Source organism: Argiope bruennichi, chromosome 7 (assembly GCF_947563725.1).
Source record: "Argiope bruennichi chromosome 7, qqArgBrue1.1, whole genome shotgun sequence".
NCBI lineage: Eukaryota > Metazoa > Arthropoda > Arachnida > Araneae > Araneidae > Argiope > Argiope bruennichi.
In genome coordinates, this window is record NC_079157.1 from 90,905,371 (window position 1) to 90,918,643 (window position 13,273).

The 13,273-nt window shown below is 26.7% G+C and overlaps 1 protein-coding gene across 4 annotated transcripts in view; it reads right to left on the bottom strand.

The window, feature by feature from the left end:
• Nucleotides 1-359: 359 nt before the first annotated feature.
• The window catches only part of LOC129975210 (tectonin beta-propeller repeat-containing protein 2-like), a 32,299-nt gene continuing 19,385 nt past the window's right edge, over nucleotides 360-13,273 (bottom strand). For 3 of the 4 annotated variants that reach the window (XM_056088197.1, XM_056088199.1, XM_056088198.1), the window contains exons 11-17: nucleotides 11,110-11,302; nucleotides 10,917-11,006; nucleotides 8,457-8,684; nucleotides 6,831-7,009; nucleotides 5,803-5,877; nucleotides 3,709-3,976; nucleotides 360-2,408 (exon numbers count right to left, since the gene is read on the bottom strand). In XM_056088197.1, the coding sequence (XP_055944172.1) occupies nucleotides 2,239-2,408; nucleotides 3,709-3,976; nucleotides 5,803-5,877; nucleotides 6,831-7,009; nucleotides 8,457-8,684; nucleotides 10,917-11,006; nucleotides 11,110-11,302 (1,203 nt within the window). In that variant the 3' untranslated portion in view covers nucleotides 360-2,238. The remainder of the gene's footprint in view (nucleotides 2,409-3,708; nucleotides 3,977-5,802; nucleotides 5,878-6,830; nucleotides 7,010-8,456; nucleotides 8,685-10,916; nucleotides 11,007-11,109; nucleotides 11,303-13,273) is intronic. The other variant, XM_056088200.1, reaches the window with a different exon arrangement.

Below are 13,273 nucleotides of genomic sequence, written 5' to 3' on the forward strand. Positions count from 1 at the left end.
TTGGTTTTACTACAAAATTTCATTTACAAAATTAAGCATCAGTACCATGTTCATGAAAAATATTTAATGGAATTGAGTCTCTAATTTCCTTATCAAAATATAAAAAAATGTGACCATACAATTGTATCTCCAAAAAAGATTAAACGATAACACAACAAAACAAATATTTATGGCAACAAAGTTTATAAACATGAAAATGAATCAAGTTTATAAAAAATGTATAAATTTAATATCACATACATCAGAAATTGATCTTTTATCATAAAACAACAACAGCAAATCATGACTAATTTTTAAAAAAGTAATGTAAAAAACTCTAATGAAAACAAAAGATATAAAACTACTATTCTAAAAAATACCCCTCCTAGATAGAATAACTTTCTTGGATACAGAATATATTTTTAACCTTATAAATAGAGCATACATATCTATAAATATAAAAATAATATTTTCAGCAGAGACATTGTTTAGATATTTATATTACACATTAAAAAAATAAGTAAACAGACATAATTGCGCAAAAATATTTAAAAAAAATTCTTATTAATGACTAAAAAGTGATTTCTTTATTAAGAAAAATGTTTGTACAATATTTGATTCAATACCTGTTTAAATAGCTTTTCTTGATAGATATATGACGAAACTGTAAACTTAAAGTCTAATATTTCATACACAAATACTCAATTTTCACTTTCTACAACATTATATATATATACAAATAATATTGTAGAAATTTCAATTCTAAAAATGGTTTTAAATCAGAGGACTGAAATTTTTGGTGAAATCAAAATAAAAAAACTGAATTGATACTTATAATTAGATCATATTAGCAATAGTTCTTCATCAATTACAAATGTACATCAGATTAAAATGGCTAATTAGCAGCAGAAATAATTTCAGAATTTTGCAAAAATAATTATCAGGTACATTAAAAATATATTATTCTTTTCATTATTAAAAAAAAGTTGTTGTATGAAATTTTTGCAAAATATTCAGTCTCATTTCCCTGCCCTAATATTTAGTTATACAATACACAACAGAAATATTACTTTTCATTCGATATTTTACAAGAATTTTTTTAAATAAAAAAACACTTATATTAATTCAGTAAGAATTTATATTCTTAGAATAATTTTTTAACTATTCTAATGTGGAATTTCTATGTTCTTCCTAGATTTTATTTTTTATGTTTGATTATACTAAACTTAAAACTAATAAATCATTTTTTTTATGAAAAAGTCTTTCTTTTATTCTGTATAAAAGTAACATCAACACATGTTAAAGCAAAGTTCAACCTTTCCTTGTTTTCTTCCCAAAAAATGCATTTGTTAAAAAAAAAAAAGAAAAAAAATCACCAACATAAGAGTGTATCAAAAATAGTAAATATGCAATATTTAGGAAAAATAATGATTCCCTAATGAAACAAAAACAAATCAGGATGCAATGACATAAAAATTCTTTGCTTTTATAAGGGATTAAATTATTTATCTTTAACTTCATCACCTCTTTAATTATATTTCAAAAAATTGAAAAGAATGCAAGCAAACAAATTTATTAGATATGAAAATTTATAAAAACATTAAGTAGAAAAAAAATGAAGATGAAAAACTTAATACACAAATAAAACAAATTACCATAATTGAAAAAAAATCTTTTCATGGTAACTTTTTATTTAAAAATATGTTTGAAAATAAACTTTAAATGAATGCTTCAAAATAAGTTTTAATTTTCAAATCAGAAGGTTTAAAACTATTTATCGTGAACATATGTTTACAATCGTTTCTATATGGAATTTCAGATTTTAATTTATATAAGTCAAAACTGATGAAATCATGCTTTTCTTTTTATTTGCTTGTATTTTAACATGAATTTTCAATGCTTGGGGTAAACAATAATAGCTTAAAAATATTTTGTGGCAATATGGCTCATTTAATTTGAGCATTATGAAAAATAATTTTTGGGCTTTTAAACATTAAAATGCACATTTCAGATTTATTTTTTTCTGAATTCGATTCAACAATACAAAATCAATGAAATTAATCAGACTCATATTTAAGTACATACTCATTAAGTATTAAGTATATACTCATATTAAGTACTCTTCTGATGCAAATACATTCACAATCTCAAAATATTTAAGATTACCAAAGCAAATTTTCAAATAAGTATTAATCAAATTTGATTGCCTAAAATTAACAATCATACCCAAATTTATTTAAATAAGAATACTAAATTTGATTACAATTCATTATCGGATGAATCAACCATTATATCTTCCCAATCTTCTTCAGAAATGCTACGAACAGGTGGTTCTTTCGCCTTCTTTTTTGAAGCAAAATTCAGAACAAAAGATGAATGCTGATACATGCCATCATCTTTAAGACCCCAAAGATCATCATCTTCAGTAACTGTAAAAAATATGAATATTTAGATTAAATGTTTGCATTTAAACTTCAAACAGGCCTGATTAATAATGCAATGTTTTAAAACCCTAATCTATTCAAAGAGAAGCATGATAAATTTTTCCATATCAATCATTGTTTGATATTCCACTTTTGGGAATTCCATTTATTCATTTTAGAAATAAAAAATAAATTATTGTAGCATTCTGAACCATTTTTTCTATCTTTCAAGATATGATGCTATGACCTCTGGTCAGTAAGGAAATTGTACAGATCAGAATAGAGTAAGCAGATTTAGTGAAAAGCATATAAGTGGATACCAACCAGATGAAAATTATCAATATATTTTAATTGAAGAAGAGAACAATGGAGCACAATGTTAGTGAGATCTTTGAATGGATTGATTATTCTTAGATATTCAGAAAAATACTCTTGATATGCAAATACTGGAACTGTAACACCTTTTGTACTCTATGAAAGAGTATAAAAAGAACTATCAATAATCCCCTTGATACAGTGGAGTCTTCGGTAAACAAGTTGAAGGTTGAAAATCTTTAGCTAGAGCAATTTACAGTTACTTTGATAACACATACTAAAAATAGCTTATTTGGTTAAAAATGATGGAGTTGGTTTTACCTGTTGTCTAATTTGTACAAGTGTTTACTGCACTGACCTCGTATATGTTACCTCAATAAAGCCTGTTATTGTTATGTTGTTTCAAAGTGTTGATAGCATTGAAATGAGTTTCATGTGAATGTAATAATTCTTGTTGAAGTGCAGCATCATTGTTCCCATATAATATCATTTCTATGATCAAGAATCAAAATAATTCATGGCAAGTAAAGAAGAAGACATCTCAATAGATTCTTGTATCCAATGTAGATGCTGTAATGCGCATGAACTGGTGCTATGCAATGTGTAATATTGCACTGCTGTTATACAAATTAATGCGATATTTGTGCAGTTCAAATGCAAGATCGCATTGTCAAAACAGGATTAGTTCCCTATATCAAAAGAAGGTAAATTAAATTTGTTTTTAATAATTAAGATGCTGCTTTCATTTCTTAAAAACATATTAAATGTTTTTTAATTAATAATAAACATGAATTTTATTTCTAAGTTGTAAATGTTGTTTTTTTTTTTTTTAATTTTTTAATAACAATTTTTCAGAATTTTTTTTTTTTTTTTTAAAGTTTGAATTATCTAAAATATTAGATTTCTGAGGTTCAGATTATATATGATCTATTGTATCTTAATATTAAGTCACACAAATAGTTTTTATAACAAGAAATTTTAAATATCTTACCAGATAAATAATCCATGTTTCCAGGTATTTGTTTCCAATAATCACCACAAGGATTTTTCTCTGTTACACCAAATCTTCTGAAGATTTTTCCAGAGTTCTTTAGCAACCAAACAGCATTTCTACTGATGCATAATGACTTAGCCTGTAGTTCAGGAACAAGGGTCCACGTCTTACCAATAGGCATACTGACAGAAACTCCTTCACGGACATAAACATTGCTTCTGTTATCTAATGCCCAAACAGGGTGGCCTAAAGGTCCCACATACACCTGAAATAAGTATTTTCAATCAAAAATACATATGTAGCCATAAAATAGCAAAAGTAAGCTTTGAATCAAATGTTATAGAATTATTAGAAGCTGAATAGTAATTGAAAAAGAGCTACATAAAAGATATTTGTAAATCTGTATGAATCAAATCATGTCTTATAATGTATTTATTCTTATAACTACCAATTGTTATTCTGTCTCATGGTAGAAAATATGTTTTCAGGAAATATATATATAATATCCATGAACTGTTATAAAAAAAAAAACAGAAAATCAATAGAAATACTTTGAAAAAAGAATTTATACTTGATTCGGTACTAAATATTAATGAAAGAGCCAATGATAAATTCATTTGGAGATCACAGATAATGATTTATTAATCAAAAGTTATAGACAGTTAGTGTAGCCTCTCTTTAGCCAAAAATGGCTCTAGAATTCTACTACATCAGTTTCTGAATATTACTTAGAAACATTTATGGAAATATAAAACCAATATGCAAGATAAAGTATTCGAATGTATATGATTCACCAAAAAAAGATAAATAAAATCAATAAAGTGTGAAATTAATTCACGACACTTATATTGCATATCACAGCAAAATTGAAAAACTGTACTAACACAATTTCAATAAGTTATATTGAATGAAGACAAAGTGTTTGAAAGATGAAGGGAGAAATATCTCTGCAAACTTTTAGCTTATTTTTATTATATATTACGAGATCAAAATAAAGCAATCAGCAAGCAATAAAAACATTACTGAAACTTATGACAAGTGCATAAACTTTTCTTTGCAGATGATACAGCATTTTTGCAATAGATTTTGAACCTCTGCAAAAAGAATGATATACATACCATATCAATAACTCATAATGATTAATTTTAATTCATAATGCTAAACTTGTGGTTCTCTAATCAGTTTGCAGATAATATTCTGGCTTTGCACTATTACATTATGTACTTTGGAATAGGTAAGTTTATTGTAATAAGGGATGACATAAATAAGTAACACCACAAGGAATTTATAAGGAACAGAGACCAATTTAAAAAACATGGGAAAACTTTTTTCTGTTCTCTTCATAAAAAATTCTATCATACGAGAATTAGAATTAGAACTTAGAATTTTCTTATTCTGTTTTCTATAAATCAACTATATCATAATCATATTATAGGGCTTATAATGTATTTATTCTTATGACTGCCAAAAAAGATGCAAGGAAAGTACATCAGCTGATTTCTGACAGGATATGAAGGGAAGGACCTCTCTTAACTCTTCTTGATTTTCTCTCTTTACTTTTAATATCTTTTGGCCAGTTGCCCTTTGTCTTGAAAAAAAAAGAGTTAATTGTTGCTGTAAAACTCAACTGGTCAAATATTTGCTCTTTTTCAGAGAATAGGAAGGATATCGTAAGATTTCTTGCATGTCCTTCAAGCAAATGGTTGCACTTAGTGTTAGAAATTAATCAAATCTACAATGACAGACAGATATGCTCATTTTATATTGAATATTAGATTTTAATTAGAACCATAACTGTGGTGCATTCCTGTACAAGAAGAATGCTGTGTAAATAATTAAGAAATAGTTTGTGAAAGAACATATATGAATTTGAATAAAAAAAGTGTCTTACTGCATGAGAAAAAAAAAAAAAAAAGATTGTTGAACATTACACATATCTATCTTTGCCATTAAGATAAATATTTCTAATTTTAGATTATTGTAATTACCTTTCTAGTAAACCAGTCAGTGCACATGAAATTTGCATAGTCGTGATAGAAAATTAGAATTTTTTTTAGACGTTACTAATGTAAGTAAATGATCAATACAGACCTTACAAAAGAAAACTTCAGAACTACTTGGTTGAATCGGTAAAGGTAAAGGGAACTTCTTTCCAATGGCAGACAACTTCAAGCAACAGATGGGGAAAGGAAATAACAAAAGGCAATACAGAAATAAGTGAGCAAGCACAAATACAAAGCATCACACAAATAATTAAGCAATAAATAAAAGCCATTCTTTAAGTTCAGAAATGTTTTATATAGAAAAGCAAAGCTTTCTTGATAACAATCAGTTCAAAAAAAATCCAATAAATTATTAATGAAACAAAATAATTTTTTGTATTCTACAATGATAAAAAAATTGAAAATCCCAGTTGAAATGAAATTAAAGCAATGACTATCACCCTAAGGCAATAACATTTTTTTTAATAAATCAGTGAGATAATAAAAAAATAGATGTCAGAAGATAAAAAATAAATTTGGTGATTATACAATTTCTTAATGTAATAATAATTTATTTATATAAACATATAAATAATAAAATTCAATAATAATAATATAAAAACAATCTAGAACTATAATAATAATCTATTATAACAAAAATAAGAAACAAACTTATACAGTAGTAATAATTATTTATTTATAGATTTATTCAAAGCAATTAACACTATCTATAAATAAATAATAGCTATAAAACAAATAAATAACAAATAAGCAAAAGCTACACTGATAGTAATTGCCTAAACTTTCTAGATGTTTAGGGGATGAATAAAATTGATATAGAAATTGATATTTGAGCCCCATATTAAAGGACAACAAATTCTTATCCCAAGGCAATAATATAAAATTCCAAATATAAGGATCTTGTTACCTAAACTTTCTAGATGTTTAGGGGATGAATAAAATTGATATAGAAATTGATTTTTAAGCCCCATATTAAAGGACAACAAATTCTTATCCCAAGACGATAATATAAAATTCCAAATAATAAGGATAATTAATAATAATATAAAATTCCAAATCATGAACTACAGAAAAATAAAAATATTCATAGAAAATAAAATGCATTGTAAAATCTACCTTTTCCATAATAGGTGAAACTGAGTCTTCAGCTTCAAAACTTAAGGGAATCCATGCCTGGGGTAACTTTCTGTCTGATGATGGGCAAAGTGAGCCAAGTCGAACAAGAATATGACCTTCATTTGTGCATGCCCATGCCACTTCAAATGAACAACTAACATCAACAATTCTCTCGGAACCTGTGAAAAATTTTCATTATTTATAAGAAATAATAAATGAATATAAATTCAAAGCAATGCTGAGGCAAGGAAAATGCTATGATAAATATGTAAATATAAATGAGAAAGAATGTTTCTAAAAGGAAAAGAAATAGACGAGAAAAGAAAAATATAATCATGATAAATTTAAACCAACAAGTGGATACAGTTGTACAAATGTATGATAATTACAAAATATAATAATGAATAATATAATAAACATATATAAAATACCGAAATTATAATATTGAATGACTTCAAAAATACTTATTGTAATATAGTAGTGAACTAGAATTGGTTCAATTTTGAAAGGAAAAAAGTATATACCCAGATATGGATTCCTGAATGCATAAAATAAATAGAGGATAATTAGCTTTTGATAGCATAATTATATCCAATTTTATTGAAAGTTTATAAAAAAAGTACTTGTATGAAAAAATAAGCAGACATAATATTTATTAAAGGATGGATGAACATATATTGATGTAGGGGGTGCGGATAATAATTCATTATAAAAAAAACGTAAATAATTCAGCTTGATGGCATAAATAATAAAGAAAATTAATTTCAAACTGAAAACAATAGTAAAAAAATAATGGATTGAGAGCAGTATGAATGCAGTTTCATATTTCTAAAAAAATGTGATCTCATAATTGAATTCAATTTGATCTATTATTCTTAACATAATTATTGGTTAAAGAATAAAGAAATGTTAAAGAAATAGTGTAGATAAGAAGCTGTGGAAGTTCCAAGATAGCTTAGTAAAATTAAAATAACTTACCCAGTACATATTCTGAAAAACAAAGAAAAAAATACTTTCAACATAATTTTTGAAAATTAAATTACATGCTTTTGAGCAAAGGTTGGATGGAGACGTAAAAAATAATATATCCGATGAAAAGTTTTTAATTTATTGGAATATAAGACATTTTTTTTTTAAATTTGTAATAATTATATCAGATGTACAATATTAAACGATAACAGTTGCACATCAATTGAATAATATGTTTAATTCATTAAGAGCTCCAAAAATAAATGAAAGAATTTATAACCAAAAGAAATTACTTAGTTGCATTTTAGTTTAATAAAAGCCTTCTGAATTTCTTAAATTAATGACACCTTTAAATTTAAAAGAATTCAACTATTCTATATGTGAATAAAAATAAACAATTGATAACCAAAAAAAAAATTATTATTTTATTTGTACAAATAAATGCAAATATAAAATGCTAAAGTGCCATTAATTAATTTTAAACAAAAATAGTTACTGATATATTTGATTTAAAATTTAAATGAAATGTTTTCCATTTAACAACAATTTTCTCATATATTTTTTATAAAATTTTTGAAATTCTAATAAGGGCCATGACCTATAATTTAATAAATCTCAATTCTTTTAAAATGATTTGCAATATCAAACCAAACCAACCTAGCTGACTTAGATCCATTTTTTGCCACCAAACACCTTCAAGGCAGTTAGGAGTTATGCCTCTTCTAAAAAATATCTGCCCATCTTCTGACAACAACCACAGAGATTGTGCGGTTGGAATTAGACTTTTTATACCAGGAACACGTGGAAGCTCCACTGATATCATTGTATTAGTAGACAAGAACAAACAGAACAGTTCCTCTGTATTATTCAAACACCAAATAGTTCCTATAAAACAAAACAATTATTTTACAAAATACCCACTCATAGCTTGTATTCACAAAATATCATAAATAACATCCATTCATCATTAATTTTATTAATTGTTATGTGCTTTGGATAGAAACAAAAGTAAGTCTAATACCAGACAATACTATTTACCAAAAAGAAACATAGAAGAATTTTGTAATATCAAACTATTTAAACTCTACTTATGGAAATAATCAGAATCTGTTCAAATAAATGAAGTGGAATTTACTAGTAGAGAAATACATTATTTTTCAAGTAAATATAGAAAGCTGCTTCTTTTTCTCTCCCCCCTTTTTTTTAACAGTGTGTAATTAAATAAGAAAAAGGATAATTGTATATGCTTCCACAGAAAGGGAAAGAGTGTATTTCCAAAAGCTTTGCTTCGTAAACTTGGTTGAGTTATTTCCAAAAATTAAGAGACAGATTATTCTTACTATAATAATATTTTATGAATTAATCAAAAAAGAAATTAAATCTTTTTAAATAATGCCCAATCAATTATTGTCATTATTTCAGAGGTATTGCAATGGGGGGGGGGGTCAAGGAGTATTAATGTCTCGGGTGCCAGTTTAAAAAAATATTAGGAGACAAAACATAAATTTATGTTTTGTTAATGGATGATCACTTTTTAAAGCATAATATGATGAGGATATGAAAAGACTTTAAACTGTGTTTCCAGTTGTTCAGTCAAAAAATTTTTAATGCAGGGGGAGGGAGGATGTATTATTCTCAAGTTGTTATTTATTCTCTTTATACCGTAGTTTAACTTCCAGTTTTTACTGAGTTATATTACATTCTTTTAATGACAAATACATTAAAGTAGGATATAAAAGAGCATATAAGAAGGTATAAAAATATGACTGCAATCTAAACAGCAGTCCTTGTGGTACAGTTGATAGAAATCAAACTGTTAATCTGTCAGTCAATAGTCCTTAATTCAAAATATTCATTAATATTATTATTTTCTAGGTAAATTCTAGATCTTTAAAATTCTGTACAATTAATCTAGAATAATCCTTTTAATGAATAAAAAAAGCTGCCCTTCAAAATTTGCACAAGCTCTCTATTTTCTTATGTTACTAGTTGCTTTGAACAAATAAATATAATTTATTGATAAATTGTATTCTAAGATATTTTGCATATTTCTGACAATATTTCAAATCAACAAATCAATTTTTAAACTATGGATCAAGTGAAGATTTCCTCATTTAGCATCAATGAATTTATTTCTGCAATTCTTAACAAATACTGATTGCAACAGAAAATTAAATTTTTGATTATAGGAAAGCTCAGGTGATACTTTTTCAGAACAAACAGGTAGTTCATTACAATGGCAAATAATGCCTGCTGACATATAATGTGTCAGAATGAAATGATTTGCACATTTTTAAAAATAGACGCAAACTTAAAAATCAAAGTGAATATGATCATGATACAATAGTTTTTGATGAAACAACACAATGAACCTAATAATTTTCACAACACACATTTCAAGTCAATTCTTTTGGATGTGTTTTAATTTGCCAGGTTAGAGATTCTAAAGGTTGAATAAAACAAAATTTGAAAAAAAAAAAAAAATCATATTATTTAGTCTGAGTTAGCATTAATATTTCATAATTGTCTTTATTTGAAAAAAGATATAAAAGAAGAAAATTACAGTAAAAAATTTATAGTACACACACAGGTTGTGCTTTTTTTAAATTAAAATTAAAATGAAGTTATAGAAAAATGAAAGAAAACAGTTCAGGAAGAGATAAAAAGCAAAGCAAAAAAGACAGGAAGGAATAAATTAAAAGAATGTCAATTTTTGATTTTCTCTATGATTAGAAATGAGAGTGTTATCCTCTTCAGTTTACTTCACCCCTAACATCTATCAATAAGTAATTTCATTAAGAGTTATAGTGGATTTTGAGCACAAGTTCTAAACATTTTGAGCTTTGGCAACAAAGAGTTTCAAAAAATATTTTAATCTAAGTTCAAATTTTGCAAAATATCATTTGACTTTATAAATATATTGCAGTTATGAAATAAGATTACAAAATTTTATGGCTTTGCAATGGAAATCATCAAAATCTTGGCAAGAAGCTATCAAATGATGAAAATATTAAAAAAAAAAAAATCAAATTTTTGAAATAGTAACAAGAATTATTATTATTATTATTTGTACAAAGAGTAGTGATTGTGGGGGAAAATAACAAACAAAAAACATACCCTGCCCACAAGCGATTCCAACTGCTGATAATAATTTCCATTTTGTAGCAGATGCAGTGCCAGGAGGAACCACTGATTTCCATTTATGACCTACAATATAAACTGTGCATTCAATTGTTGCTTTATTTCAGACATATTTTTACAAAAAGGGGAAAAATAGTAATAAATAAGACACTCATATTTCTTTTATTACCAATTAGACTTTTTTGATTTGAAAATAGCACATTATCCAACGTTTTACAAAACCACACCCCAGAGGAAGAAGTTGAAAGACAAATATGTTGTTTTCCTCTGATTAAACTGCTCAATGCTTCATTATTGAGAGCCTTTAATACTGCTTTTGGAAGATTTGCAGCATTTCTAACAAAATATTTACTGGCTTCAACCTGAAAAAGAAAATGAGCTTATACATAAAATTTAAGAAAATATAATTCAAAACTAATTCATCCTTTTTAATTAAATTTCTAAAAAAATATACAATTCTTTAATTAGCTTTTCAAAAGTAATAAAACATTCACTGTTACTTGCATTTTCATAATTTTAATAATAAAATGAAAAATAACAGTAAAAGAAAGTACATGTATGTCACATCACTCAGTTGAATAAAGGTTAAAAATTATGAAATATTTTGAGGAGAGAGTTTTGTTTATAATAGCCTTATATCGAGATAAATAGCATGAAGAATTTTTTTAAAAAATGTTTCCATAAAAGCATTCTTACCAGGGTTAAGTGTAGTGTTATTGGTAGCTTATACTTATGCCATAGCTATGTAATTATGTAATGTTAATGTAATATTAATATACAGTAGCCAATTTTTTATGAAATGTATAATGTACTAAAATTATATAGAAAAGCATATACTTGTAACATAGATTTAAAATGAACTTAGAAATTGTTTTGGATTTTGTGAAAACTGCAATGGTTTGCAATAGAATTGTCACATCATGCTAACATGATATTGTTACGAATCTGTAATGCTGCTTCCCAGCATAGTTGGTTCCATCATCAGAAAGACCGTTTTACAGTCATCTGTATTGGACGGCGTCCGGATGTCGCGTCGGAGGTCCCAGAATTTGGCGACTTTGGCGCCAAAATAGATTATACCCGAAACAGCGAGAATTTTCCCGATCCGTCCATTAGGAACCGAGATACGCCTCGAACGTTCCTGATTGGTTGAGACGCTCCTAGCCCCGCCTCCTGAGACCTATAAAAGGAGGCAGTCTGCAGCTGCCGGTAGTAAAGTAGTCGGAATCGAGAGTAAAAAACTGGCCTTCCAGAGATTAGCGGAGTCAAGCTAGTGCTGAACTAAGCTGTGCGCGACTGTCTGCAGTAGAATCTCGTTGTATGCTGCTGTGTGCATGTCTCAGCTTGAAGATAATTGCCTTCTCTATTATGTATATAGTTGTCGTCTTTGTGCTGTCCTGTGTGTCTTCGTGTAAAGAAACGTCGTTGTTTTATTTTCTACTGCCGCCTGCTGATTGAGCGTTCTCCACACCATATAACTTCCACTATCCAAACGAACCCGGAAATTTCGCAACAATATGAATAAAGATATGGCTTATATGGTAAAGCATGATTATAATCAAGGGCACCTCAAATATGGAGATGAGAAGTTGCCATATAAGTAAGCAGATTCTTCTTCCCTGTTGGATATAGTAATGGTGTGAGGTTGAACTGTCTCCATACTGATGTTAGGTCATACTTTTCAAAGATGGTGGGCACATAGGTTGGAACATAATAGGGCCATTCTGCATTTACCAAAATGCTTCACTATGCTGCATGGCCACCTGATCATCACGTTTCCCTGGACACAATGGCATAGTGTAGCTAATTCAATTTTGAGATTGATATATCTAAAATCTTAGAAAATTTAATGGTTAAATATATAAAATAATACGTCTCATCTACAATAACACTGCATTTTGTTTTGAATAGCAAATATATTTCCATTCAAAAAACTAAAAAATTGTTTGAAGTTATCTCTAGTTTGTTTTGTAATAATGGAATTTATAAAAAAGAAAAAAATATTCTGCAAAAAATTACATTTTCAGTATTTTTTTAAAAAATTTATTTATTTAATTACAAGAATCTGAATTCTGCGTCGGTGAAACAGAACAATTACCAAGTTTAGTAAGTTCCAGATCTGATTCATGAGTCTTTAAATGGCTCTAGATTCACTAGGTATTTAAAAAAAAAAAACTCCAATAATCCTTTTTCATTCAAATAAAATATTTTTTAAAAAATGGTTATTTTTATTATAAAAGTAAACATAGTCAATAATATATTTGATATATTTTATAATTTCCAAAAAAAAAATTAAAAAAAAAAAAAATTAGAAGAATATATTAATAATAGAA